This window comes from Brachyistius frenatus, unplaced genomic scaffold (genome assembly GCF_029030835.1).
Source record: "Brachyistius frenatus isolate BFR_SWC_R1_liver_20210118 unplaced genomic scaffold, ASM2903083v1 Contig_25, whole genome shotgun sequence".
In the NCBI taxonomy this organism is placed as follows: Eukaryota; Metazoa; Chordata; class Actinopteri; family Embiotocidae; genus Brachyistius; species Brachyistius frenatus.
The window spans coordinates 52,099-79,097 of NW_027210624.1; the positions used below are offsets into that span (position 1 = coordinate 52,099).

Consider the following 26,999-nt stretch of genomic DNA (forward strand, 5'->3'; position numbering starts at 1 on the left):
CATATGATTGACAGAAACGTAATCCAATTAAAGGCCCACATGCGATTTGAGGACCGGAACCTCCTGCTCGGTTATCCAATAGGAAGGCGGCAGACGCCGAAAAGGTTCGCCTCGAATCATCTGTTGACCAATGGGATTGAGAGTTTTCCGCCCGCAGTGCTACATGACTCCGCCCCTGGCTTCCATTTCTGAACCGAAGGGACGCCGCCGCTCTCGCGAAGAGTCCTCGCCTTTTTTTTTTATATACACATTTAAGTAAATAAACTCGGTTCTCTGTCGTTAACTAGGACCACTGTCTAAAGGTAGCGAGTGACATAGTAGTCCCCGTTCATCGCGGTACGCTGTTTTGAGTAGCGGCTAGGTGTGAAGCGAGCGTTTTATTCCCCATTTTAACTTTACTAAGCGGCGTTTTCCGCCGTTTTTTTTTTTTCTCCTCCTCCCGCCGCCCCGCTCACTCACTCTCCCCCCTCGTGTGTGAGTCGGGGCCTGCAACGTTGGTTTGGCCACGAGGCACGTCGGTACAGCTGGAACAGGGCGATGGCGGAGTTCGGTAACGGACTGGCGGAGGAATCACTACTAGATTCAGACCCCGGACATCCCGAGCTGGAAGACCCGGGTGTCGGTGACGAAGAACCGGGGTTAGAAGAAGGAGAGGCCGCAATTGAAGACCCGGTGAGTGAAGGACATTGTTTCGGCAGAGAGAGCCGCATGTACGTGTCGAGACGACGTTACGACCGCATCGGAATAGTGAAAGCGGCCCAACGATGTGTTTTTAGTTTGTTTGGTTTTTTTTTTAGTTTTTTTTTTTTTTTTTTTTTCCCCGCCTCACAAATTGTGGGTCACATGCCGTGTTGCGTTACTGCTATCGCCCGGTCGATATTAACCGCCATTGTGGTTCACGCAGTGCAGTAGAAATGGGTGGTGACATGCGTGGTTGCCGGCAGCCATCTTGGCGCAACGGAGACGCCAGTTTCTCTGCGCCAGGGAGCAGCTCGAGCCGTTGGTAAGGGGGGGAGGGGAGAGGGAGAGAGGTGGGGGGGGATCCTTGTCGCAAAAAAAATGCGAGACTGAGATGCAGGAGACAGTGAGGGGCGAGGGGAGGACAGGCCGCCGCCATTAGCCGCCGCTGTGCGAGTCTACCTCCTTTTTTAAAGAAGGCGACCTGCTGACGGTAATGAGATCTTTTTATTCCCTTTATCATCACACGGGCTGCTGCTGCATCTGAGGCGCCGGTGTGTGGTATAGTGTGTGTTACAGTGTGTGTTACAGTGTGTGTGTGTGTGTGTGTGTGTGTGTGTGTGTGTGTGTGTGTGTGTGTGCACACATGCAAAATGACCGAGAGGCAGCAGGCTAACGTTAGCGTATCGGGAACACCAGCATCAAGTGCTGCAGATAAAATAAACCGTGATCACCAGTCACGAAATTAAAAAAAAAAAAAAAAAAAAAAAAAAGCTGCATTTGTACCAGAAAGCTGCTTGAGGCCCGACGACCATCAGCCTGGTCGCTGTCTTTTATTACCATGTGGTAACTGGACGTCGACTGGCTAACGAGCTAGCAGGTTTTTTTTTTTTTTTTTTTAAACAAAGCTCGGGTGGAGGTGGCGGACATGCACCTGTGACCATCTTTGTTTCACTTTGGGTCGTAAACGTGCATTAGATGTATCCTTGAATGATGGCCGCGGCATCGGTCGGCCCGGTGGTCGTCGTCGTCCACCACCCGCACACCTAGTGCTCATTCCGGGATGTCTACCCGGCACGTCCAGGTGGGTTTTTGCGGTCGTCGGGGCGGTGAGAGCCCGGCATGCAAACGGAGAGGAGGTTTGGGGCTGCGGTATTTGAGGGGCTGGGTTTGCATCCTTCACTGTTTTTTTTTTTTTTTTTTTTTTTGCTAGAGCAAGGAGAATGAGAGAAGGGAGGGGAGGGAAAGAGCTTGCACTAAATATGCGACAAAAAAAAAAAAAACTAGGAGCCACAACGTGTCAGCGATGGATGGTTTATTTCAACAAGTCTGCTTTGAATGTGGATTACTTCTTTATAATATCTATGATCTCGATGTATGGAGCTAAGTGGTTGTTGATATGTAATGTTGGGTTATCAGTCACATAGATACTAGGGGACTGATTTTTTATTTTTTATATATATATATTATATATAAAATTCTGTTATCATCATTATGTTATATATTATATGCATTATGTCACTGCAGTTTTATCTCCCAGTGAGAAGATGTGAATTTAAAACGATCCGAGCGTGTCGCCACATCCAGTTGTACAAAGAGCTTTTCCATTATACATCCTGTCAGCGTCGGCAGTAGCCCTGGATGGAGCTGGAGTGACTCCCACTGTGCTGCAGTGCACCACTGTCAAACAGGAGGGTCCGCTCCCACGTGAGGGCACAGCCATCCCAGTGCTCAACGTGAAAATATTTAATAATTATTATTATTTATTTTTTTTTGTTTTTTTTTTTGTTTTTTTGGCAGCTTTTCTTTTGTAGGTTTCTACCTTTTTGATCTGAGCTCAGATCTCATCGTCATCACTTCTTCCAATAATGTTTCCAAGACACTCTGTTGAGACGCAATTGTGTTGGTGGTATCAAATACATCTCCTGCTGATTAGTTTGCTAATTATATATATATCCAGTGTGTCCACTGTCAAAATAAAATCACAAATTCCCTATATCAAGTGCACGAGGCCAAAGTGACGCCTTCAAATTATGTGATCTCAGACAGAATTGTTTGTATTTATCACAGAGAAAAATAAGCTTGTTTGAACATGATATAAAGTGAATGTTTTGGTAAGATTAGCTTTGTGTTTGTTTACTGTGGCTTTACACTCATCAAGAAGTGACAGGATAAATTAACACTGAGCATGTTATAATTCATAACTTTTACACATTATGGAATGAATACTGCTCAAGCAAGCCATAAGCCCAATGGTGCTATTTTTTAATAGCTTTAAGTTCAGCTATCAAGTAGTAGGAGGCGGCTACTGCCAAATTTAGGCTCGACGGTAGAAAAGAAATGTAAATGTGGAGGGTGAGAGCGAGTGTAACCATAGTGAAAGTGCAGGACCAGACAGACGGTACATTTTTAGATCGATGTAGTTCCGGTTTATGCCTTTTTTTTTCTTTTCGGTTTGTATAAAAAAAAACAAGGTGCATACTTGCCTCCTATTAGATTGAGGTCATGGTTTGATGACGGCACCATCACAAGTTGAGCGTATCCTCGCTACTGTACTATGTTCCCTCATGTGCACTTGTTACTGTGGTTATGACCAGGACTACGTTTGTTATTGATTTAATAGCTGGTTCATCTCTTAGGAGCATACCTTAACAGTAATTCACAGTGGACGGTTGATTATGGTTCTTGTGACTCGTGAGCGGTGCACATGATGGACTGACAGATCTAACTGGGATTTGTGTGTGTGTGTGTGTGTGTTGCAGGAGCTGGAGGCAATCAAAGCCCGGGTGAGAGAGATGGAGGAAGAGGCAGAGAAGCTGAAGGAGCTACAGAACGAGGTGGAGAAACAGATGAATCTCAGCCCCCCACCAGGTGCGTTTGGGTGTTGTTGTTTTTTTCCTTTTTCAGTAGACCAGTTCTTTCTCTCCATCTGTTCACATTTTCTGTCTTGTTCTACTGTCAAATCACCCACTGACAGAAGAACCTCCTAAATAATATTAAAATAAATAATCTTCTGCTTGTTTTTGCTCTTTGAAAAAAAAAGAAGAAAGAAACTCACACTGTAAATCTTTTAACATCATTCAACCAGGTCCTACAAACCAACTTTAAAATGTAGATTCAAATATGGTACAGTTTAATGCATGGTTATAACATTGGTACAATGGTGGAATTATTAGTATAAAGACTCATGCTGTCCAATAGTTATTATTTGTATTGTATGCATTAAAGGCTATTAGAGTCAGAAAGTTGCTTCAAAAGTTAGTTTAATGCTGAAATACATCATCTCATTCAATAACTGGTGCACGAGTTTGTTTTTCAAAGCATGTTGTTTGTTTTCCAATTTAACAATAGTGACTACATTTATCCAAAAATAGTTTGAAAGGTTTATTACTTAACCTTCAATTCACAAACCAAGTTATATTTTATAAAAATTTAAAAAAAAAATAATAAACAGATTGAAAGGGGGGATGTTAATCAGCTAAACAATAATACAGCAAAAATACAACACAAAGAGAATGACTATAATCATGACATAATTAGTTATGCATTGCTCAAGAAATACTCACCACAACTTTTCAGTCACCGTTTCTGGTGTATCAACTTAAGTGATGAAATTACATGTTGCCTTTTGATGGAAAAAAAGGATTTGTCTCTTCCTCTTGTTTTGCATTGTGGCTCCGGAAAGTCTCTTCTGTTTTCTCTCTTATTTACAAGTGATTCCGTTTTGTTTTACTTCCCACATCTAATTGACGACTCCCCTGTGTCCTTATCTTATGACCTACAACCAACTCAGTATTACCATATGAAAGCAGATACAAAGGGAATGGGGGTTACTGTCAACGGTTTGTCACACTGTATAAAAGCTGCCCTACGGAGGAGTGACGTGGAGCATTGCTGGACATCCTTCTTTGAGAGTACATGTATTTGCTCCTTCTTGCAAGAATAAATGTCCGATACGTTTGATTTTGAACCAAGCCACTGAGTAATTTTTCTAACACCTTTATATCTGTATTTGATACACCAACTCAGCCTTTCTGGTAATTCCACAGACAATATTATATATGTGTATATATTTCACAATAGTTAAAGAGACCGCTGTTGTAAACATTTTGGGTTGAAATGAAATATTTAGTTGCTCATGTCGATCTGTCTCGCTGTCTCGCTCTCTTCTGTGCAGTCGGCCCCGTCATCATGTCCATCGAGGAAAAGATGGAGGCAGATGGAAGATCTATTTATGTCGGAAATGTGAGTAACTATCTCTTTGTTGTCTCGCACTGATGCTATTTTGGCCACATTGTTTTTTGATGCTTATTGCCGTGTTTGAGATGACATCACACAATTAAACTATGGGGGTGGGGGGAGTTTTGCCACTGATTCATAATGTACAGGGTCTGTTTGAAAACCCTCTTGATATTTTTTTTATGTTTTATTGATTTGAGCAGTCAGTTGATTTCTTCTTTTTGAGTCCATCCAGGGTTGGGTACTCAACTTTTTTTTTTTTTTAATGTTTTTCTGGCCTACAACTGAATTGGTTCTGAAGTGTCTAACATTTAAAAAAAAAAAAACACATTTTGATACCAACGCTATAGGGACACCAACAATATTTCATTTTAAAATGTATTCGTTTTGCTTTGTTTACACAGAAGTAAATCTGATTGGTGTCAGTGACCCGCAGCACTAAACAGTAGCCTCTGCTTGGGTAGCCCGCCCACATAGATAAAGTCACTCGGTTTCAGCTTATGTAGTTAAAATCTTACAGAACACCTTATTTTACTCTTTTCAACTAATGTCTGGCCTCGTATCTATCTGAGCTGAGGTAACATCAAGAGGCAGGCTAGTAACTAGCACTTCTGATAGCGTGTGAAGCTTTTATGGTACATCTTTTAATTGTAGCTGCAAAAAATAACCTGGCTTACGCTCTCTCCTTCTAACCTGTATGAAACTAAGATTTGTAACTTAATATTTAATGTCATTTTCTGAAAGTGGGTTTTATAACATTGATATTGAAAAAAAAAAAAAAAAAAAAAAAAGGTTCTAGTATTGTAAGTCCAGGTATCGCTACTGGTCTGACCGACACCCAGCCTGAAGTCCATCGATTAGCTTCATCTTTTTACCTTCGGGCTGTTCTGGGACAAATACTTGATTGTGTTTAGGGTTTTATAATTCCAGGACTTTTACTGTGTTTGTTTTTAAGTATTTCCTCTCAGATTACTCCAGAAACTCAACATTAGTGATTTAATTACTTCGTTCAGCTTGATGTCTTGCTGGAAAATCAGTCCCAACTGCAGTGTTGGGTGCTTTCTTTTTGTCACTCTGCCAAAATGTTGGTGAGACAACACTTGTTCTGTACAGAGCGTCTCCCACCTGTTGCTCCATCGGTCTTTCGTTGACCTCCCTCGGTGGCGCCCTTCTTACACACACTTCTTAGGACGGCCTGTTTATAAGACTGAATATAAGTTGTCCTATATTCTTCCCATTTTGTAAGATTTTATTGACTAATATGTGATGAATATATAATGTTTCTTCACATTTACATTTCTTTATCTTTATAATGAGGTTTTGGGGGAAATGTAACTCTTTGACCTCCCAGATCCAGTAGACTTGACTTTCAACCTGATTCTGTGTCAGATCATAGCTATATACTGCGATTGCTTGTTGTAAAAACTCTTAAGGGAGTTACATATTTATTTATATACATTTCTCTTGCTCTTTTTAATTTTTTTTTCCTTTCTTGTGCACATGCTCATGTGTGGGTGATGCAGCTGTCTTGATGTTTAACCTTCTTTACTCTAATTTCTCAGGTGGACTACGGTGCCACGGCAGAAGAGCTTGAGGCTCACTTTCATGGCTGCGGTTCAGTAAACAGAGTCACCATCCTCTGTGACAAATACACAGGGCATCCCAAGGGGTAAGAACCAATATAATGTTGCACCTTTTCACCATGCAGTGGTTGAATGAATGTGGAGGGGTGAATGACAGGTTATCATCATCTTGGCAAATATATAATGAATATATACTTGAAATAGGTGTATGGGCTGATTAAATTAAGAATTTACAGAAACGACGGAGTCCTCCCGAAATTCCACTCGTGCTGGATGGTTGAAATGTGATTTGCTTATGTTTTTAAAAAAGCCAGGCCTCGTAGTTATAGTTGCCAGATACGGACCGCTGTCAAACATGTCAAACTCGTGGCACTTTTCCCGTTTCAGCAAACAGGAAAAGTTTATCTTCTCTATGAAAGTTGCATTGACTCACCAGAACGGATTTCCACTGTATACAAACTATTCATCTGTAGGAAATTTGTTACCAATTATTTATTTGTAATATTTGCATAAAAACTCAAGGTACTGATGCTGCTTTTGGTTTGCATTTGAGTCCTTCTGTAAACGAATGTTGTTGTTGTTTTTTTTTTTTTTTTCATTTCTGCAGGTTTGCCTATATTGAGTTTGCAGACAAAGAGTCTGTTAGGACAGCCATGGCTTTGGATGAGTCCCTTTTCAGAGGGAGGCAGATAAAGGTAAGAGATTTTCACATTTCAGCTTTTTAAAAACTATTCATATGCTTGAATATAGGGCAGCTGGGTGGTTTTGACATGGAGATCTCAGAAGTCGCAGATCAGTATGGCATGAAAAGTGACATCATTGTGTCGGGAAAGAAGAAAAGGGCAATGTGACCGTTTAATTCTCCCTTAAGAGCAAGCTGAAACAAGATTATCCCTTGTGATCGGAAACTGTAGCTGAATTGTCCAACTTGAATACTGCATTTACAAAATGATCTAAATGGGACCAAAATAATCTGCAACTACCAAAAAAAGCATTCACAAAAGAAGCAGTGTTGGCTAAATTTAGCTGAGGTCTGTGCTTTGGTTGACTAAGGCAAAAACTGCTTTCTTTGCTCCGAGTTGGTTTGGTAGGATTGCCCTGATTGGTTCAGTGGATATCTTGTAAATCCGAGTGTCTTTTATAAAATGGTCCTATAGAAATGTGGTTATCTTGTCTGGCCTTCATTTTTATCTGTAGCCATACGTAGGTTGCATTCAAATGAGCCTCTATGGCAGCTTGTTTTAAATGATTATATCTTGTCTGATTGAAGTTTTGCCAATGTTGAGACTGGTGAGTCAAGATAGAAAGGTTTTATTTGTTTTTGTCACTACGACACACGACTGAAGGCCCTGATTTAAAAACATCAACCATAGGAAGCTGAACAGATGTTACATTTCCAAACTAAAAGAAAAGTTTTCTTCTTTTTTTTTTAAATGGGATTTATGTTTTTTCTTTTCCACTAACAATTAATTGGACTGTCAATGGATTTCTTTACATCTAAAAACACAACCATGGACAGTCTGGACTTTGTTGTTTATATGACTGTCCCTCGTCCTGAAGGTGGGCGCTAAGAGAACAAACAGACCAGGCATCAGCACCACAGACCGCGGCTTTCCCCGAGCTCGGTTCCGATCACGGGGAGGAAGTTTCTCATCGCGTGCACGCTACTACAGTGGCTACACACCACCCAGAGGCAGAGGACGGGCCTTCAGGTGAGCTGACGCCGAGACATCTCACTTGTGACACCGGGGGAGAACATATTACCTGCATGCACCGCATCCCAGTCACTGTGGGCACTCAAAGGAAAGGGGGCACAGGACAAACACCAGAAACCACCGCGACCTGCCAGACTTAGAAGCTGCTGCTAAAGATGAATTTAGGAATTTATTTTTGTTTTCATTACACAAGAGGAATGTAGTGATTTGAGACGGGAGGACAAATGGACTAAAAATGCCCTGTGGTGGCACTTAATGATCTGTCAACGATAGCATTACTATTGTCCCCTCCTTGTATTGTTTTGGCTTTTAGCAATCTGGAAGAAAAGGATGGGGGACGTAACCCTGACGGTGTCCACTCGTTGCACTTTAAAGGACAACGTGCAAAAATGGGTGTAGTGTTACAGCCGTTCAAAATTATTAATATATATTTATTGGTATTAAAATCGTATCTCGTTGTGTTATTCGATTAGATGGCTGTCGTAATTGAGATTGCAGTAGACACACGGGTGCACACACACGCCGTGCAGCCAGGTCAGAAATCACACCACACTGGTTGCGGGACAGAGGGCCTCATTGCATGTCGCATCACATGACCATTTCAATGGAGGCAGACCGACTCAGTGCACATCAGTTGGTTCTTCCCAGGCTACACGTGCACTCTGAGTTGGAGCTGTGTCCATGCCGGTGCAACTCCTGTAAACTGATATGGTAACCGAGAGGAACCGGTGCAAAGCTGCAGCACCTCCACCTGATGGGTTTCATTTGTTTTGGGCCGTTTATGGGAGAATGCAAACCATTTTGCGTAGCAGAGAGGGTTGGTCTGTAGCACTGCTTCACTTTACTGTGGCATTTCTCGCGTCAGTGCGTGTTGCTCCATCTCATCAATAGCATGTTCACAACCTGCTGCAAGTGGAAAACCTTGTGATGATTGTGGTGTTTTGATAGACCAATTAAATCCTCAGTAGAGTCTCCCATCACATGGTTAAATGGAGACCCACAGAGAAAGCCTGGTGTTGATCAGTTTTGTGCACTGAGATTCTGGCTGCTCTCTACAGTGTTTGAGGAATCAGCCAGGATCGTTTTGATGGGCCTCACCTCAGAGCTCCGCACTGGGACCCTGTGAGTCTTTGTTGTCCAGTTTCTGCTGCAAGGCCACAAGGGCTTTCTCAGCACAAATTTAAAGACACTTTGGACTTATCTTGAAAATAGAGATGCAACATTTGGGGAAATTCAATGATGCAAAACTAATCAGAGGTCGATTTGGCTATGCTTAACATCACCTCCTGTATCTTTTTATATAAGCTGTGGCTAGTTTTTGTAGCCTTGCTTTCTCACTGCCTACAATAAATCTCAAAAGAAACTCCATAGCAGGCCCACGGTGGAGCTCTATCTGTGGAACCATCTTGTTTTTCTTTTGTTGAGCCTGAGAAAGGAGGTGTGGTGCCAAACACGTTGATCAGCATGCCAGCTTCCTCACACATGCACTGGGATAGAAGACTGAGAGATTCTGATTTGATTGCTCCTGCAAAGCATCTGGAGCCTTCAGGCCTTGGCTCTTCCTTAATACTTAATGTTTAACAAAGAACACGTTTCAGAAGAAAGATGCTGCAACAATTCACGAGTTTGCCAAGTTCTTCTGACAAGCCCCAATTTTATCCCGTGTGTTTCTCTTGTTTCATTTTCTGCCCTTGCTGCTGACTCCAGTATTTGTACAATGTTGCAGAGAAGCAGCCCTTAAATAACCAGAAGAAAGGGTTGCATCTCTGTTCACTCCTTTGTGTGAGAAAGTGTCTGAACCTCAAGGTCAGAATCTCTCTAATCAGTGCGTGTACTTACTAGAGCCACTCCCACACATACCAAGAAACCCTAACCCTGCCAGTTCACTCACTGGGATTTGGCCCGCGTTGCAGGACAAGGCACACAAAGACTTTGGGAGGAGCTGAGGGAGTTCTGATGTTTAATCAAGTCTCCAGGAGTCTGAAGTGGTGTTAGCAGCGGGCAGTTTGCTGTGCAAACGAGCCTATAAGCAGGCTGCCTTTTAAAAGCTTTACATGTTTTTTGTTGGTTTGGGTTTGAAGGTGAAGACACATTTAAAGTTGTGTCTGTTTGATGTGAGAGGATGGTGAAGGCAAAATACAGTGACTTAATCTCTGCTAAATTCATATATTAGCAGTCTGATGTTTTAAAGATGTTGCTCGCATTCAGACCGATGATTTCTGTGGTTTCCTTTTTAGTAAATTGGTTGTAGGGATTGTCCTCATAATTATAGAAACCGCCCTCTTGGGTGTTACTGATAACTGCGTAGAGTAGCCTGCCATTATCCAACAGGGCTGGATAATGTGTACTCATCACCCCACAGAGGATAGCATGTGGAAAGTTGTTCTGGCCTTGATGACTTCTTGCAGAGGAGCAGAGTCCGGTTGCTACATCAGGAATTCACCGCTGATCTATTTCAGACTCCGCTTCGGTCGAACAGAACCGGGCTGAGATCTGGACTCGGATGGTTCACCGGTGCCTTGTCTTGTTGTGGGGAAATATCCACAGTAAACAAGCAAACAAAACTGCAGTCAGTTCAAAATCTTTGCGTTGACCTGTTGTGAGCTTGGGAAGATTTGACCGTGTTTGGCTGTGACCGTTGAGGCACAGTTCAAGTGACGTGCATGTTCTGATTGGCTTTGTCTTCCAAGACATTTTAACGAGGCCGTGGCGACTGTCCTCTGTGCACGCTGAAGTAAAGACTCACCTGCCAGAATTTAACCGTATTAAAGGACAGCACAGCCAAACGGCGGCATTTGTCTTGCGCCTAAAAATGCCTGCACGAATCACGGCCTCCACGTTAACCCGCACCTGAGAAATTGACCTCAGGCTGCAAAAAAAAAAAAAAATTCCTCCGGCGTTGCGTCCTCTGACATCACTGTTGTCGTCTTCCCACGTTGCCACGGTGAAAAGCCAGGATTTTGATGTGAGCCAGAACATACATGCTGTATCCAGGATGTGGACGAAGCTCTCGTTCCGTGTGCGCTCATGTTGTGTACGTCCCTGCATGTACATGAACCCCCATTCACACAACGCACGCACACCTTCCAGCTCAGTTTCAGCTTCACTCCCAGAAACGAGGGTTCATTACTGCAGCCTGACCTCAGCATCGAGCCCATCAGCCGCTGGACGTTGAGTCCCGGTGTGACCTTTATTTATTTGTGTTTGTTGCCACTGAGCGCTGTGTGAGAAGCGGGAGATGATGTGCGAGAGGCTTGCTGGCTTTTTTTGTCGTCCCCCCCCCCCACTCCCCTCCTGTATGTATCAGGTCTCGAGTGTGCAGTTGCCCCCCCCCAAAAAAAAAAAAAAAAAATCGTCAAATGTGTGTGTGTATGTTTGTGTCTGTGTGCACTGTGTCTTGCTTGGGGGTTTATGTGTGGTGCTGTTTGTCCTCAAGGTCTTTCCCCACAGTGACCCCAGAGGCGGCTCTCGCCCAGAGAGACAGAGAGAGAGAGAGAAAGAGGGAGAGAGAGTGCCTTTGCTGTCCCCTCACACCCACACACTAATCATTTTATCCTAATATCTGGAAATTAAACACTTTTCCTCTCTTGACAAAGCTGCTTTCAGCTTCTTTCACCACTCCCGTCTATTCTTCCACATTGATTTGTTGTAAAGCGAAACCTTTTTTGATCAAAGGCACAATACCTTTAAGATGGTATGTCTATTTGTGAACATTGTCCGAAACATCTTGTTGTTTGATTATTTATTTATATATATACATATATATCAGTATATTCTTTCCCCGTTCAGTTTACTTCTAGGACCCTTTCCTCTGCCCGCAATCATACACATATATATATATATATTATTATTATTATTATTATATCACACCAGGAAATTGGTGTCCGTCTTCTTAAGCCAAACAGAAAAAAACTCACCCTCTTTTTCTCTCTCTTTTCCAGGGGCCGAGGGCGAACAACATCGTGGTATTCCCCTTACTAAACACCCTCCTCCCCTCCCCAATACTCCTTTACTATCAACCCTCTCCCCCTCTCTGTTCCCATAAAAAAAAAAATGCACACACACTCAATGAAAGAAAGTCCTCCCCTTCCCCAACAATAAAAGAAGAGACCCCCAGAAGAGAAAAAAAAAAAAAAAAAACACAAAAAAAAAAAAGCCCGTCTCCTGGACAGAGAGACTGACTGACCGCAGTGTGAGATTGTGTGTGCGCGTGCGTGTGCAGAGGTTGATGCGGTCACCCCTGGTAAGGTATAACGTTGGCCGTTGGGTTGGGGGGGTGGGGTGGGGATGGGATGGGATGGGGGGAGAAAACAGTGGCAGTTTTCTTTTTGTTTTTTGTTGGTTTTTGAGGGGGAGGGGCGGTGGGGGCAAAAGGAAAAAAAAAAAAAACAAAAAAAAAAGAGAGAAGATGATGGTATCTCAGGCTGCAGATGTGTCTCCTTCGGTCTGGCTGTGACCTCCTGCTTTCACACCATCTCCAACACAGCCCACCCACTCACCCTCCACCACCACCCAAAAGAGGAAAATAAAAAAAACGAAACCAAAAAAAAAAAAAAACAGTGGGGGGGGTAGAGAGGGAGGGGGGAGGGGGGACAGCAAGAAGAGAGGGGGGGGGGGAACTTGTTCATTATTTTTTTTTTTTTTTGAATGTAACATACATGTGAAACTTCCACTAGCTATTTGTTGTTGAGTTTGTGGTTTGGAGTATATCATTACCCCCCACCCCACCCCCCTGACCCCCTCTCAACCCCTCCTGTGTATGCTGTCCCACCCTCCCTCTCCTCCTCCTCCTCCCTCTGCATTTTTTTTTTATAACTCCTGCTTTCTTATCCCACCTCCCTCCTTTTCCTCTTTGGCTCATCCCACCACGGATTGTGTTTATTCGCTGTCCCCTGATCTCGGGACAGTGATGGACCTTCAGTGTTCAGTAGGATTTGTTTTGTTGTTTTGTTTTTTTATTTATTTTTTTGTCTAGTGGGGGGAGGGGAGGGGGGTTGTTTCATTTCGTCCCCACCACACTCATCCACACTCGTCACCTCCAACTCGGGCATGGCAGCAGCTCTTTTTTTTTTTTTAAATTCTTTCGACAGGCATCAATGTTTTTATTTTTCGTGCAACCCCTCCACCCCACCCCTTTTTTTCCTCCTCCTCCTCCTCCTCCCCCTGCCCCCTTCCCCCCCCTCCCTCTGTGCACCTTGTCTCCTGTCTCCCCCCTCCTCCCCTCCCCCCCTCCTCTCTCTGTATATTAGACCACTTCTTGTCGTTTCAGGTTTCAGGACCAGTGGAGGCTGACAACCCCTCCCCAGGTGGCGCCGGCCCCCCCCACTGTCTCCGCAGCATCTCTCTCTCTCTCTGCTCCCGCTATGCACACTCACCCCATCCTGTCGGTGTGGGGAGGCGGGGGAGGGGGGCAGGGCGACCACAGGCCTGCCGCGGGGGGCATTTACTACAACAGCAAACGCTGATGATGCTTTTAGTCCTTTTCACACTTCAAACCTCACGCACACACACACACACACACACACACACACACACACACACACACACACACACACACATAGTCAACAAACACACACACCTGTTGAACATACAACACAGCACACTACAGTACAGATGGCACTTAACAGGCAGCCAACACAACACATGATTTCTATACAGAGAGCTGAAGCCAACATAGCTGAGTGGCAGGCAGGCAAGTTTGCGTGAGATTGAGGAAGGCAGGACCAGAGACGAGGGTGTTTTTCGGGGTGGACAGTGCAGGACCTTAAGGTGGCCCCTTTCTCCGACTACGCGCAGTGCAGTCACGGCTTGTCTGAGGAAGGCTGATGAGCTAACAGCATTGATTATTAATTAAAATAAAAGGTGGGCTGGAGCTGTTATTTTAGGGCGGGGAAAGACGGGGGTGGGGTTTGTGTGGAGACATTTTTTCTTTTTGAAAAGGGGGAGTGGGTTTGAACAAATGTTTTCCTTTTTTTATTCTTATTTTTAACCCATGAGTCTGTAATTAGGAAAAAAAATAAAATAAAGACATTGTGTAAAAATGAGAAGGAGTCTGCGTGAGTTTGTTCCGAGTCATTATTCTGCACTTGTAGTCGGAGACTCGAGAAGTGATCAAGTTGAATATGTACTAAAGTAGAACTTCCAAGTATTTGTTCATATTAAATCATTCAGCATCAATAGTCTTGTGATTGAAAAGCATATCGATTAGAACTAAAAACAAAACCAGGTGGACCTTCTATCCTTCTGATGTTGAATTTTAATCTGAGGATAGTATATGTTAATAATACTTGATTATAAATCGAGCTGTTATTATGACATGTATGATTTGTGCCTATATTTGCTCTCGGGGACATCCTTCTTTAGTGTCCAGCAGTAGTCTGCCAACATAAGAGAGGCTCCACTCTCCTACATACTGCTTCTCCATGTCCATGTGAGTACACTGGGACAAAAACATGTTTGGATTCAGTGTGCAAAAATGCATATTTACATGTTCTGTCTTTGTATTGGGTAAAATCTTAGTAATCAGAAGGGAACTTCATCCTGGCAGCAAATCATGTTGATTTGGAGCCCGAGAGAGTCGCACCTTCAACATTTTAATATTTAGACCCCAGACATTGTAATGTGTTAAACAGACCACACCGCACACACTTCTATTACTGTTTATTCATTCATTCATTAATTACCCTAATGGTTGAAAGGCACTTATTGTAAGTCGCTTTGGATAAAAGCGTCAGCTAAATGAAATGTAATATTAATGAAAGACATCACAGATCATCAGCTTTGTTAATTGCCCCTGTGTTTTCTGTATTGTGACATCAAAATGGCAGAAAGGCTGATGAGAATCATTCATTAACAGAGTTGGCTCGCCACCTCTCACCCAGTAACACACAAACTAACAGAACAGCCCGACAACAAATCCTCTGAATTGTGTTTAGTTGTTATTCAGTCTGATTGAGAGGTGCCGATTTATTTTCATGGTCGCTGTGGTGCTGTTGAGCTCTACTAGGTTACGTACCGAGAGGTGTTCCTATTATTTTGTCCCCTCATTTAAATGATTTGGGTTGGGAAAAGTTATCAGGAACAGCTCTCCGTATCACCGCAGTTATACGTACTGCTTCACCTGTTCAGGCTGATCGGTGTGGAAACGGTGTGGAAACGGTGTCGGTGTTGTGGTCAGTTTGTCATCTGGCTGCCTTGTTTTTAGTTGGGTTTTTTTGTTCTCAAACAAGGAGGCCACTTGACTGCCCTCTAACGGTGATAAATAACATGACAAATGAAAGAGTCTCCCTTTGTATTGGACTTTATAACCGCAGTACAGTGTTAATAAACTCGAAACAAAAACCACGACCGCTGTTGGTATACGATCCTCTTTGTTTCGTCATGTTGTCTTCTTCCATCAGTGGACATGACGCTGCAGGTTTATCTGTGCTTCTTGAACGCTGCAAAGAAAAACACGTGATTATTCAGATTAAATGAGCTGTAAAGGGACCTTAATTGCTGCATTTTATCCAAATGGGGACTTCAGACAAAAATGTGAAAACTAATTTATTTGATTATGATAATCAGTTGCTTAGTTCTGGTGCAGTAAACCTTAATTAAGTACTAAAGCAGGGATTTTTGGGGGTGTATTTCAAAATCAAGTTAAGAAAGTCAGGCTACATCCACACCGACACGTTTTCATTTTAAAACAAAAACTATCTCGGCGTCAGCACCGTTTCAGAATAAAACAAACGCGTCACGTGACTCGGTGTTGGTCGGATTTAGGCATGAAGGAGTGGGACGGTTCAGATGAGACTATCAGGGCAGGCCACAGAATCCGATGGGTCAGCAAATACGCTGCAACGTGGGAACTGACGCAAATCAGTCGGATAACAACTTGCCTCTCGCGCATTTAGATGCAACTTTATCTGCAATGGCTGCTAGCACCGACAACAATGCCAGCAACACCTGTAATGTGTGATTCCATGCTGGCACTCACATGGCTGAATTTCTTTAACAAAAGGACAATGTGATGGGGGGGCTTAACGAGTCAGGGAGGGGCGCGTCATGACTGATGAGACCCAATCAGGAAGTGAACTGGGTGTCTGCCTCTCAAATTTCCACCCGTCCAAAACGAAAACAGAGTCAGCCATGTTTCCAAAACTTTTGCATTTTACGGGTTCAAAACCCACTCGAGCAAGACGTAAACAAAGCAAAAGTTTAGCGTTTTAAAAAGAAAAGGTATCGGTGTGGATGCAGCCTCAGTGTTTAAGTTAACCAAACCTCATTCTGTGTCGGTAGAAGTGTCAGAAATCTGAATGTCCTCACCTTTTCTTTTAGTTTTCTTCTTCATGAGCTTCTTCTTTTTCTTGGGTCGAGTGTTGTCGCCGTCCTGCACCGATACAGAAGATGTGTTACAGCCAGCGGCCACATCAGGAAACCAATTTAAGTTCAAAATAAAACGCTACAAAGCTCCCATTCATGCAGCGCGGAGATGAGCCTGTTGGCAACAGCTTTTTCCGGCTTCTCAGGACAAAATCTAAACATAACTCGTGGATTTTTCCAAACCCTCTCGACGTACATTTAACTGAAGGGTTTTTCCACAATCTGCAAGCGGCCAATCAGGAAGAAGGCTGAACAGTCACCAGCGCTTTTCAGGGCAGCAGACAGGAAACGGAACAGAGAGGGACGGGACGGCACGTCAGATCTGTCTGGAACTGCTGACCAGACAACCAAGTCACCCAAATGTGTTATCGTTTCACGTTAAAGCAAGCCAGGCCGCTTAAAAACACGCAGCGGGAGTTGCATTTGCGGAGGGTAACGTGTCTGCGGGTGTTTGTCCAAACCCGAACGGAACAACATCTGGATGGAGCGTTTGATGTGACCGTGAGTGTGACTGTGGGAACACACCTGGCCGCCCTCGCCGCCGGTCAGAGCCGTGATGTCACTGAAGTGCGTGATGCCGCTCAGCTGGCCGGACATGCCCATCATGCCTCTCTTCCTGGTGTTCTTCTGCTGCTTCGGCATGTTCAGACGCACCATCATCGACTCCTCGTAGTTTTTCCTGTGAAGAAGAAAACAGTTGCTGCTCAACAAGCTGCCAAACAAAGAATAATACGAAATGTTAGGCTCTTTTAAAAAAAAAAAAAAAAAATGTATATCTTATTTAACACAAGCCTTTGTGCAACAGGAACAGCCCTGGAACTTTTTGATCACCATTAATACCTCTTTTCCTCTTCAGACGTAATCCCCAAAAAGATGTCAGCCTCCCGTGTCTATAAAGTAAATATGTAAAAACCTGTGCAGCTCGTCGCGGCTGTCCCGCTCGCTCTGGAAGTCTCGTCTGTCCCTGATCTCTTCGGGCGCGTCGCTGTACTGCTGCCTCAACTCCTGGATCACAGAGCTTCGGAGAGCTGCTCGCCGCTGACGCTCCACTTGCGCCTTCTTCTTGTCGGCCTCCGTCAGGTCGCCGTCTGGAGGAAAGAGAGAGGCAACGTTACAATGTCTTTTCTAAACAAACTGTTTACAGATGTTAAGGGGGGGGGGGAGTTGCTTCATTCCAAATAATGTAAGTAGTTGCCACAGTGGGACATATTGATGAGTGTTTCTATGACAAGCAGTAAAACATAAACTCCAAACAAACAGACAAATGATGTTACCGTAATGCATCGGCGCGATCTTTGGTGGTACATATTTCTTGCCACTAGAGTGGGCTGCTTTCTTCTCCGAGGCCGAGTTGTTCTCCTCCTCAGCCTCAGACTCCGATTCACTCAGCTGGATGACGAAACACGTAAAAAGACAAAACGGTCAGAAAACGGTTGCAAAATTCACCTTTCCCACTTTGACACAATCAAACACAAGAAGCAAATGTCAGGATTAGAGTGCGACTGCTCAACAAATGAGTTTAATCAATGAGAAACTGGGCAACTCAAATTAAGAAGAGGATTAAAACAACTGGGATTCAGGCCTTACTTTGCTGAGGAGATTGTCGGGATTAGGCCGCAGCTGCAGCGGGTCATTTTGAGCTGAAATCAGGAGACACCGTTACACACTGAAGCCTGAGAAAGTCCAATGTTTGTCTTTCACATCGAATCTTTTAGCCGTTGCATCATTCCTCACCTAAACTGCCGGTAACAGCTGTGCGCACCAGTTTATCAATCTGGTACTTCAGTTTGTGGTCGAGGGGTCGCATTTTCTCCAGGACCTTTAAAAAAAAAAAAAAAAAGGAGAAGAAAAAAGATGAGAACGTACGCAGGAGAGACAAAATAACGCAATCTTTAGCGCATCTTACTGTTCTGATGGTGACGACTCTGTTCAGGGCATCGCTCTCTTTTATTTTGCCTCCTTGTGTCTTGATGCTGATCAGGTGAGTGAGGTCCTGAAGATAGAAGAGCAGCAGGTGGTACCGAAGGTCCAAGAAAGACAAACCCTGCAGGGGAAGAAGACGGACAGAGTCAGAAGCAGCTGGAGTCCGTCTGTCTTCAGACGTGGGACAAATAATATTCTCTTGGAAGTAGACTTCTGGAGTGCAGAGCTGGATTTGTTTGGTTTAGAGGAAACGTTTTGCCTCCTTCTGCCCTCTTCACATCCCCAAGTGTCCCAAGTGTCCATCAAGTGTCCATCAAGTCCTCTGGACTCGGAAGAAAATGAAAGCAGCTGGATTAAAGGCCAATTTAAGGTTTATAGGCGTTCATGCGCACCGACGCAATTTCACACTACGCGTCGGTCTGCCGTGAAGACGCGAGCCGGCGTTTGTTACCTGCTGTCCCGACCACAGTGGACGGACACAGGAAAGGGTTTCTGGAGAATGTGAAACGTCCCGCTGTGTTTGATCACCATCAATGGAAAGATTAAGCAAATCCAAGTCTGCCAGCGACTAATTAAAACCCAAACAGACCTCATGGCTGCATGTGACGCTTCACAATTCTGGACGTGGGTGGATCTACCAAAGTGATGGTGGCCAAGTCACGGAGAGTAGTTTCACCATCTGTGTGTTCTTGTACTCTTCAGATGAGGAACTATAAAGATGTGGAACGGCAAATCTCCTCTAACAGCCACTCGTCAAAAATAAGCATTCATTTTATTTTGTATTTTCATTTCAGGTCACGCGTCGTCGTTGTCGTCGTGCAGTGGGTACGAAGCGGATCTGCTTTGGGACAGATGACATGTTTACATCTGGGGGGCCATTGTGAACACGCCGATGTGGAAATCATGAAATTGGCCTTCACGTCCAGACCGGTTTTCTGGAGCCGGTGAGTTTATTACCATTTGATTAGACATAACGTTATTAAGGAACATGCACCATCTATCCACCGTGTAACAGGATGTGATCGGTGTTAGTTGATCGTGCTGCCGTGAAAATGCAATAAATGACCAAAAGGTTGAACCGGAAGAGTAAATCTGAACAGCTCTAATTAAGGTATCAGTCACCTTCGAGGTCGGAAACGCCCCATCTTTGACTTTAGTCAGCAGCTCCCGGATATGACTTGTGACTGAGACCACCTGGAGAGAGGAGGGAGGAGGGAGGAGAGGAGAGAGGGGAGAGGAGAGAGGAGAGAGGAGAGGAGAGGAGAAAGGGGAGGAGGGAGGAGAGGAGGGGAGAGGAGAAAGGGGGAGAGAGGAGAGGAGGGAGGAGAGAGGAGAGGAGAGGAGAGAGGAGAGGAGGGAGGAGAGGAGGGAGGAGGGAGGAGAAAGGAGAGAGGAGAGGAGGGAGGAGAGGAGAGAGGAGACAGGCTCATCTACAGCTTCTCTGGCAGTTCAGAGAAATACAACATCCAACATCTGGATATATATATTTTAAAAACTATAAAGAGATGCAGTTCAAAAGTAGTATAATAATGTTTATAAAGGAGTTTCTAATGTAATGCTCTTATAGCAGACATCTCTTCCAACTGAGTATTTAAGAATCACAGTACATAAAATATATAAAATATATGACGTAAAATAAAACGTGTTACCTGTTCGGTGAGATTATTCAACAGCTGCACAGCTTTGGGCAAATCACTGTCAATTAAATCCTGCAAGACAGTTCAGATCCATGTCAGGAACATACAACCAATCCCTGTAAACTCGAGCCACACCTCAAATCTTTGCTTTGTAATAAAAATAATAATAAAAAAATGAATAGTTTGATGTTTGTTAGCTGGTGGCTAACTGCTTAGCCCACCTCTTCAAAACTAAAAGCTCACATCTATAAATGTCGCGTATCAAGGACGGGTGCATTATATACGTCAGGTCGTCAGGACGGTCTGCGTGAATACACACGATCTGAAAAGGTAAAATAAATACGTTGTAAACAAAAACATCTCCGGGTTGTACTCACGTTGTCGACAGAAGCAGCCATTTTAATGTTCGCCGTGCGCTACGGAAGCCGCAGGAGGACAGAAATCCCACTGAACGCGGTGCGCTGGCTGCAGCGTTGAAATACTCCAGCTCAAATTGTTCCGATGTTACAGGAGAGACAGGAACTGGCGAGGTCTTAATTCAAATGCTTTGATTTTGTGATAACATTATTTTCTGTGACCTGCTGCTGATAGCTGTTGATTTTCTCATAAATCATCATAAAATTAAAAAAAAAAAAAATGAACACAGCATGTTTCCTCTGGTTGTTAACTGTGAAATTATGAATAATCTGCAGTGCATATGCTGTGAATCACAAACAATTAGTCTGCCTTTTGTTTATTTCTTTGTGTGTGTGTGTGTGTGTGAGAGAGAGAGAGAGAGAGAGAGAGTGTCAAAGAGAAAGAATCGGAGAGAGAGGAAGTGATGTGATAATCAGAAAGGGGTACCTGTCTGTCTCCTGTCTTTCACACCATTTTCAGTCAGACAGTCTTAGGCGGAGAACCAGAAGAATATTCAGAGACTTTGAGGAGAGATAAGTCATGGTAAGTCACGCCATAACTCAATTACTGTGTGGAGAAATGTGTGTAGATGTGAAACGAATATTAGCGTACAACTGATCCTTTGAAAAGAAAACCAAAGTGTAAAGGGTTTGATATTTGTTCAGAGTTCAAGAAAAAAGTGACACGACATCACAAGTTATTTGGAGTTTGTTTTTCTTACTTAATTTAATGCTTTACACAGATTTAAAAAGAGAAGCTGGAGAATGACAAGGAGATAGAGATGACCATAGACTACTCAGACTAACAACACCACTGTCAAATTACATTAGAAAGCTTTTTTTTGTGGATTAATGTGCTGATTATTTTCTCACCTAACTGATTAAGCGTCATGACAAAAAAAATGTCAGAAAATATATTTTTTTAATCACATCACAATATTAGGAGCTGCAGTTTACAGATTAAAATTCCTTATTTAGTCTGACCAACGTTCCAAAACCTCATTTATAATATTAGAAGACACACAAATTCCCTGATTTGATGCCGATTAACTCGACTAATTGATTCATTGTTTATTCTTTGAGATCAAATTTACTTAAAAAATATAACATTACAAAATCTACCACTGACAAAACCTTTTATCTGGAAAGTACCAGTATTTTCTAACCTGCATTCAAAATATCTTATGCTGAATTAAGCTGAATCGTACTCTTGAAAGCCTGTTCATGGTCATGTCATGAGTGTCTGACTTGATTGTTTTAGGCATAAAGAAAAAGAAGGCCGGTAAGGCCGAGACGTTTCTGTTTGTTCATCATAGTGATGGACGATCATTTTGTAAATGTCCTGTATTCTTACTTGAAATGTTTTAAAAATATCAGAAGTAAAAGTAGACGATACAGAAAGCAGAATGAGCCTCTTGTTGACTGATGGTTAAAAACGTGTTTGAATATTATTACCAGTTCATTAACATACAAGCAGCATTTTTACTCCTTTCTATATTTTTTGGTACTTTATCTATAACAGTACAGCAAATTTATAATCTGTAATCTGCAAAGAAACTAATAACTGCAGCTGTTTTCTTGTTCAAATTTACCCTAAAGAGCAAAATGGAAAAAAAAAAAAAAAGAATAAACTATATCTAATTCTGTGTTTGAACATCCTCCCAGATGTCTGATTCCAGGGTGTCCTCTGTCATCCAGGAGTGGGTGAGCTCGTACCCAGGACAGCCCCACACTCAGACCCTGAGCCCCGTCACGTCCATCCAGGCTGCGGCGACCAATCAGATGTCTCAGATGGACATGCTCTCATACAGCCAGTCTCAGGGGATGATGAGGGGCGGCGGTGACGACAGAGTGGCGGAGCAGATGATGGGACTGTCGTACCTGCCGTACACAACGTCCTGTCTCGGCAACACATCCAACGCAGTGAACACAAACCACCACCAGAGCCACATCAACACTCAGCAGGTGACAGGAGTGTCTGATTGGTGGATAAAAAAATTTAAAAAAAAGTATTTCATGTGAAACTCTAAACCGCTGTTGTCCTGCTTCCCCCACAACTAAAAATATATTTGTGCTTCTGACTGCAGGACTTTTCCCCCTTCCTGCTGCCCGGTCTGCGGGCCCCGGTGGCCAAGAGAAGCATCAGCAAGGATAGTGTGGAGTACCGCCTGAGGCGCGAGAGGAACAACGTGGCAGTGAGGAAGAGCCGGGACAAGGCCCGCAGGAGGATCCTGCTGACCCAGCAGAGGGCCCTGCAGCTGCAGGAGGAGAACCAGAAGCTGCAGATCAGGATAGGACAGCTGACACAGGAGCTGGACACTCTGAAACACATCCTGTCTCAGCGGCACCTGCAGGGAACCGAGGAGGGAGCAGCGGGGGAGTCCAGCATCTGAACACTGCCGATAACCACATCTGTATTTACAGCTGTGCGTCTAATCATTGTCACCACAGTCATTATTGGTGTGTCTTAGGCCTCCAAGTCAAAAGCCTTCAAGTGGATTTTTCACACTTTCGCTAAAAGAGGGAAACATTTGGCCGAAATTGGAAAATGGAAAAGACACCAAAAGGAGTAGATTTGAACATGTCTAGGGGGATAAAAGGTACACGAATGGTTGATTGTATTTTTATATCGTCAACCTGTGAAGCGAGAAAGCATAACACACTGGCAGTGTTGTTCATTTAGAGCCCCATGTGCTCATCTTACAGGTACAATATGTGAGCTCTTTGGTTTCAGACGTTTGAAAATACCTAAGAAATAACAGTTTTGACATGATGTCTCTAATATCTAGTGAGCTTAGCATGCTAACCAGCTAGCCCTGGTCCGTCTCGTCTTGTAAGACCACTCTGCACCTCGAGAGGTGATAGTGAGTTACTGTAGCATCCAGTCTGCCCTCAATCCAACACGAGAAGAAGAAACAGTGACGTATTCTGCGTGTTTTTAACGTACTGACGGAACAAAGGCTGAAGCTCCTGGCACAATAAACCCAAGTTAAGAGTTAATGTTGGTGTTGCTGGAGACAGCTCTTGGCGAGGAAAGGAATGAAGTTTGAGGCTGAACTCGCAATACAGCTGTTAATAAATAGTATAATGTTACTTACAGTGTTCAAAATGGATCTTTAGTTTAGCTAATGGCAACACGAACCGTACAGAAAAACACAGAAATGCTATAATATGGTTTTATTGCAACTATGGTTTTGCTAAAAACAGAAATAAGCAAGCGATAACGTAAACTATAGGGTATTATATATTATATAACTAATCGCCATATTTTTGGTCATTTTACCGCTGTGCCTATATATTTAACTTTACAATGATTAACTTTAGGACAAGAATACACAAACTGCTGATACTCTGAGAACATGACTGAGGGCACTACAGTGACTCACTATCGCCTCTTAAGGTAGAAAGTGGTACTTCAAGACAGACGTAAATCTTACATACCGCACCTTTAAACGTGTAGCGAAATCTCACATCTGCTATGAAGGAAAATAACCTTTTATGTTGGAAAATATAATTGACAGGCTACACAGCATCTAGCTAAATAAATAAAATACTCTTTTTTAAAAAAAAAAATTAAAAAAAAATTAATAACTGTCTGGGAATTTATTAGTAAAAATTTGGTGGGTGAGGTAACTTCAGTATTTCTGAAATTGTCGTGATGATGCTGCACACTAACTAAGCACCTAAACTTTTTTTAAAAGGGAGCTTTTACTGCTATATGTATATATTTGAAGGCAAATGTCGATGCTTTTCCTGTAAATCATTTTATATCCTAAACTGTAAATGCAGTTAGAGCACACAAATGTTAAAAGAGTGAAACAGTGTGTGCAGAACCAGTAATGGAAAAACAGTGAGTTAAATTCTATAAAAAGGGACTATAATTATTATAATAACAGGGAAAATGCAGGTTTTGATCTAAAAACTCATGAAAAAGGTCCCTGTAAACCCTTCAAAAAGACGTCCACTGTGTGCCTCAGACTGTTTTATTGTGCGATTTGATTTGATAAACATTACCTAAACTACTACCTAACACGTTGTCAGAACTGATTGTAAGTGTTGTTGCCCAACGGAGTTACAAAATAACCTGCGGTTTGTAGGAAATTAAAAGAAACCAAAGTGTTTCTATGTCTCTATAGATACTGTCTCATTTCTCTCTTGAAAATATTTTAAAAAGTGTGGCTGAGTGTGTTTTATAATTTTTACATTTTGTCAAATAAACAAATAATTGCTAGTGCCTTGTAATTTATCATTCAATTTTATATATAGCATGGAGGTTCAGTGCTTCTTCACCACTTGTAGAGCCACCGAGCTTTGATTACACACGGCACCTTCTTTCCAATGCAAAGCAGTGTTATATAACTCCAGTATCTACATTATGTGTTGTCATTGACTCTCCTCTGCATCCTCCATCAGGGAACACGGTGCACGCCTGCCACATCATTTACCATAAGTTGTCTAGCCACAGAAACGGACGTCATGCCCTGGACCGTTGTGCACCAGTGGTTTCCCTTTGTGGGATGGGCGAGATTTCGACACAGCGGGGGACGGAGATGAGGAGCGCAGAGATAGTATCAGTGCTTCGGGCTGCCAGGGCCTTCCTGTGGCTGTGATGGTACTAAAGGGACACAGAGATAGGAGACAGAGAGGATGGGGTGGGGGCAACAAGCCAGACACTTTTTTTTTGTTTTTTACTCTTGTATGATATTCAGAAGTAAAAAAAAAAAAAGTACACATTCAGTTCTCTCCTCATGTTTTACCTTCTTTTTGGACTCTCCATTTAGAAACAGCAGGTAAACATTGTTTACAAAAAAAAAAAATCATTTTAGCTTTGTTTTATTTTACAATTGGTAAATAAGCCCAAATCAACCATATGGAAAAATATATTGAGATAATATATGTGTCCATAACATCATTACAGTTATTCACCACAAGTCAACACTTCCTGGATTGATTAGAAACAAAAGTCCAGTTAATTCTTACTGATACTTAAATACAAAGAAGCCAGAACAACACACGAGGACATGAATTGGGCCTATATGGAAATGCAAGAGAAAATAAACACCTTTTTCATCGAGATTTAAAAATACTGTGAAGTTGATGACAGGATCTGGAGGAGGAGGCTGTTTTAAAGTTTCAGTTGCCACTGAGGAAGCCTCGTTGGCCCTGTGAGGCAGTCTGGATTCAGGGAACACTAAAAAGCTGCTGGTTCGGTGACCTGAGCAACCGACGAGGGGTGTACGGGTACAACAGGTCGGACAGATAAGACGGGGCAGCTCCATTTAAGTACTTATACACGAACAGTAAAATCTTAAAATAAATACTACAATGAACGGGAGGCTCATGTGAGGTTGCCATCAAACTAAGACAAGATTAAATACTATGAAGTAACAGTGCTGGTAGACGAGAGGCACCGAGCACTAACATATCTGTTTTATCTTCACTGACACTGAGAAACTTTAAGAAAGACAAGATTCAACATCTGCCATGCAGCTTATTAAAAAAGAAAATGAGAAAATGACGTTAAACCATTTTTAGAGATATCAAAGCTGGGAAATTGTGTTCATTTTCAATTTTACAACTCACTAAACTGAACTGAATATAACTGCACCACTATATAAATGAGAACAGGAACTAAACCGAAGCACATCCAGTGACTGAATGTTTCATCAGATCATATCACAGAGTTCAGGTCGACACGTATGCTCTGACTGAAAGAAGACTTCATGATCACGACACACTTTTTATTTTTGTGTCTTGGACTAAACTCTTCATTTACAAACGAGAGCGAAAGTGTAACAAAGACTTCTTGCAGGCTGACATGTCTTCTGACGAAAAATAAAGATTTTCTTGTGAGATCGTGTCTGTTGAAATGTCCCGCAGCGTCGTGTGGGGCAATATGTGGTCCCAGGACTGCAACATCTCCACAGAGTGAAGAAAGATTGTATTTCACCCAATCCCCACCGAGTTACTCAACAGCAGCCGACCACATGAACCCCACCACAACCCCACTGAAGCAGCTCCAATCCTAGAGCTGCAGGTGTATTGTCATGGCAGTAATTGAGTTGGACTTCTGACTCCGGAGCCGATCAACATACATAGTGCATAAGATCTCATCCAAACATGGCATGAGCTTTTTTTGTTTGTTCTTTTTTACTTCTGTTTCAGCACTTCTGCGCTCAACCCTCAAAAGTGTACACACATTTTAGACGTAGCCCGGAACAAGTCTGCAGTAGGACGTCTGCTTCAGGTTCCCACCACACCTTTACAATATTTTCTATTGAGAGTACCGGGGGTACATTATGGGATGTCTCTAGAGTGAAAGGAGCTTTTCATGGCATGGAGGACGTGAATACATCTGCTAGAGGTCATGCTGAGCACTATTTCACTGTTTCTTTTTCTGTACGTAATGGTTTAAGAGAGTCCAACTTTTAAATAGATCATTTCAGCAAATGTCCACTATCTGTC

The 26,999-nt window shown here is 42.9% G+C and overlaps 3 protein-coding genes across 5 annotated transcripts; 2 read left to right on the forward strand and 1 right to left on the reverse strand.

The window, feature by feature from the left end:
- The first annotated feature begins 192 nt into the window (after positions 1-192).
- On the forward strand, positions 193-14,262 carry pabpn1 (poly(A) binding protein, nuclear 1). 3 transcript variants are annotated; one of them, XM_069697919.1, is made up of 7 exons: positions 193-672; positions 3,441-3,549; positions 4,856-4,923; positions 6,480-6,586; positions 7,108-7,195; positions 8,061-8,212; positions 13,485-14,262. In XM_069697919.1, the coding sequence occupies exons 1-7, from the start codon at positions 538-540 to the stop codon at positions 13,678-13,680; spliced, it is 855 nt and encodes a 284-aa protein (XP_069554020.1). In that variant the 5' UTR covers positions 193-537; the 3' UTR covers positions 13,681-14,262. The 3 variants fall into 3 exon arrangements, with proteins under 3 accessions (XP_069554020.1, XP_069554021.1, XP_069554022.1); XM_069697920.1 differs by lacking the exon at positions 13,485-14,262 and adding an exon at positions 12,157-12,486 and having other exon boundaries at positions 195-672; XM_069697921.1 differs by lacking the exon at positions 193-672 and adding an exon at positions 1,061-1,171.
- A 1,227-nt stretch (positions 14,263-15,489) lies between these two features.
- Positions 15,490-20,565, reverse strand: ngdn (neuroguidin, EIF4E binding protein). The gene is made up of 11 exons (XM_069697923.1): positions 20,517-20,565; positions 20,152-20,211; positions 19,625-19,696; positions 18,486-18,623; positions 18,314-18,398; positions 18,167-18,219; positions 17,854-17,968; positions 17,493-17,667; positions 17,105-17,258; positions 16,523-16,586; positions 15,490-15,654 (listed from the first exon to the last, which is right to left on the reverse strand). The coding sequence occupies exons 1-11, from the start codon at positions 20,535-20,537 to the stop codon at positions 15,635-15,637; spliced, it is 957 nt and encodes a 318-aa protein (XP_069554024.1). The 5' UTR covers positions 20,538-20,565; the 3' UTR covers positions 15,490-15,634.
- Positions 19,385-24,765, forward strand: cebp1 (CCAAT/enhancer binding protein (C/EBP) 1). Its single transcript, XM_069697924.1, has 4 exons — positions 19,385-19,446; positions 21,016-21,078; positions 22,200-22,499; positions 22,622-24,765. The coding sequence occupies exons 2-4, from the start codon at positions 21,076-21,078 to the stop codon at positions 22,925-22,927; spliced, it is 609 nt and encodes a 202-aa protein (XP_069554025.1). The 5' UTR covers positions 19,385-19,446; positions 21,016-21,075; the 3' UTR covers positions 22,928-24,765.
- The last annotated feature ends 2,234 nt before the right edge of the window (positions 24,766-26,999 follow it).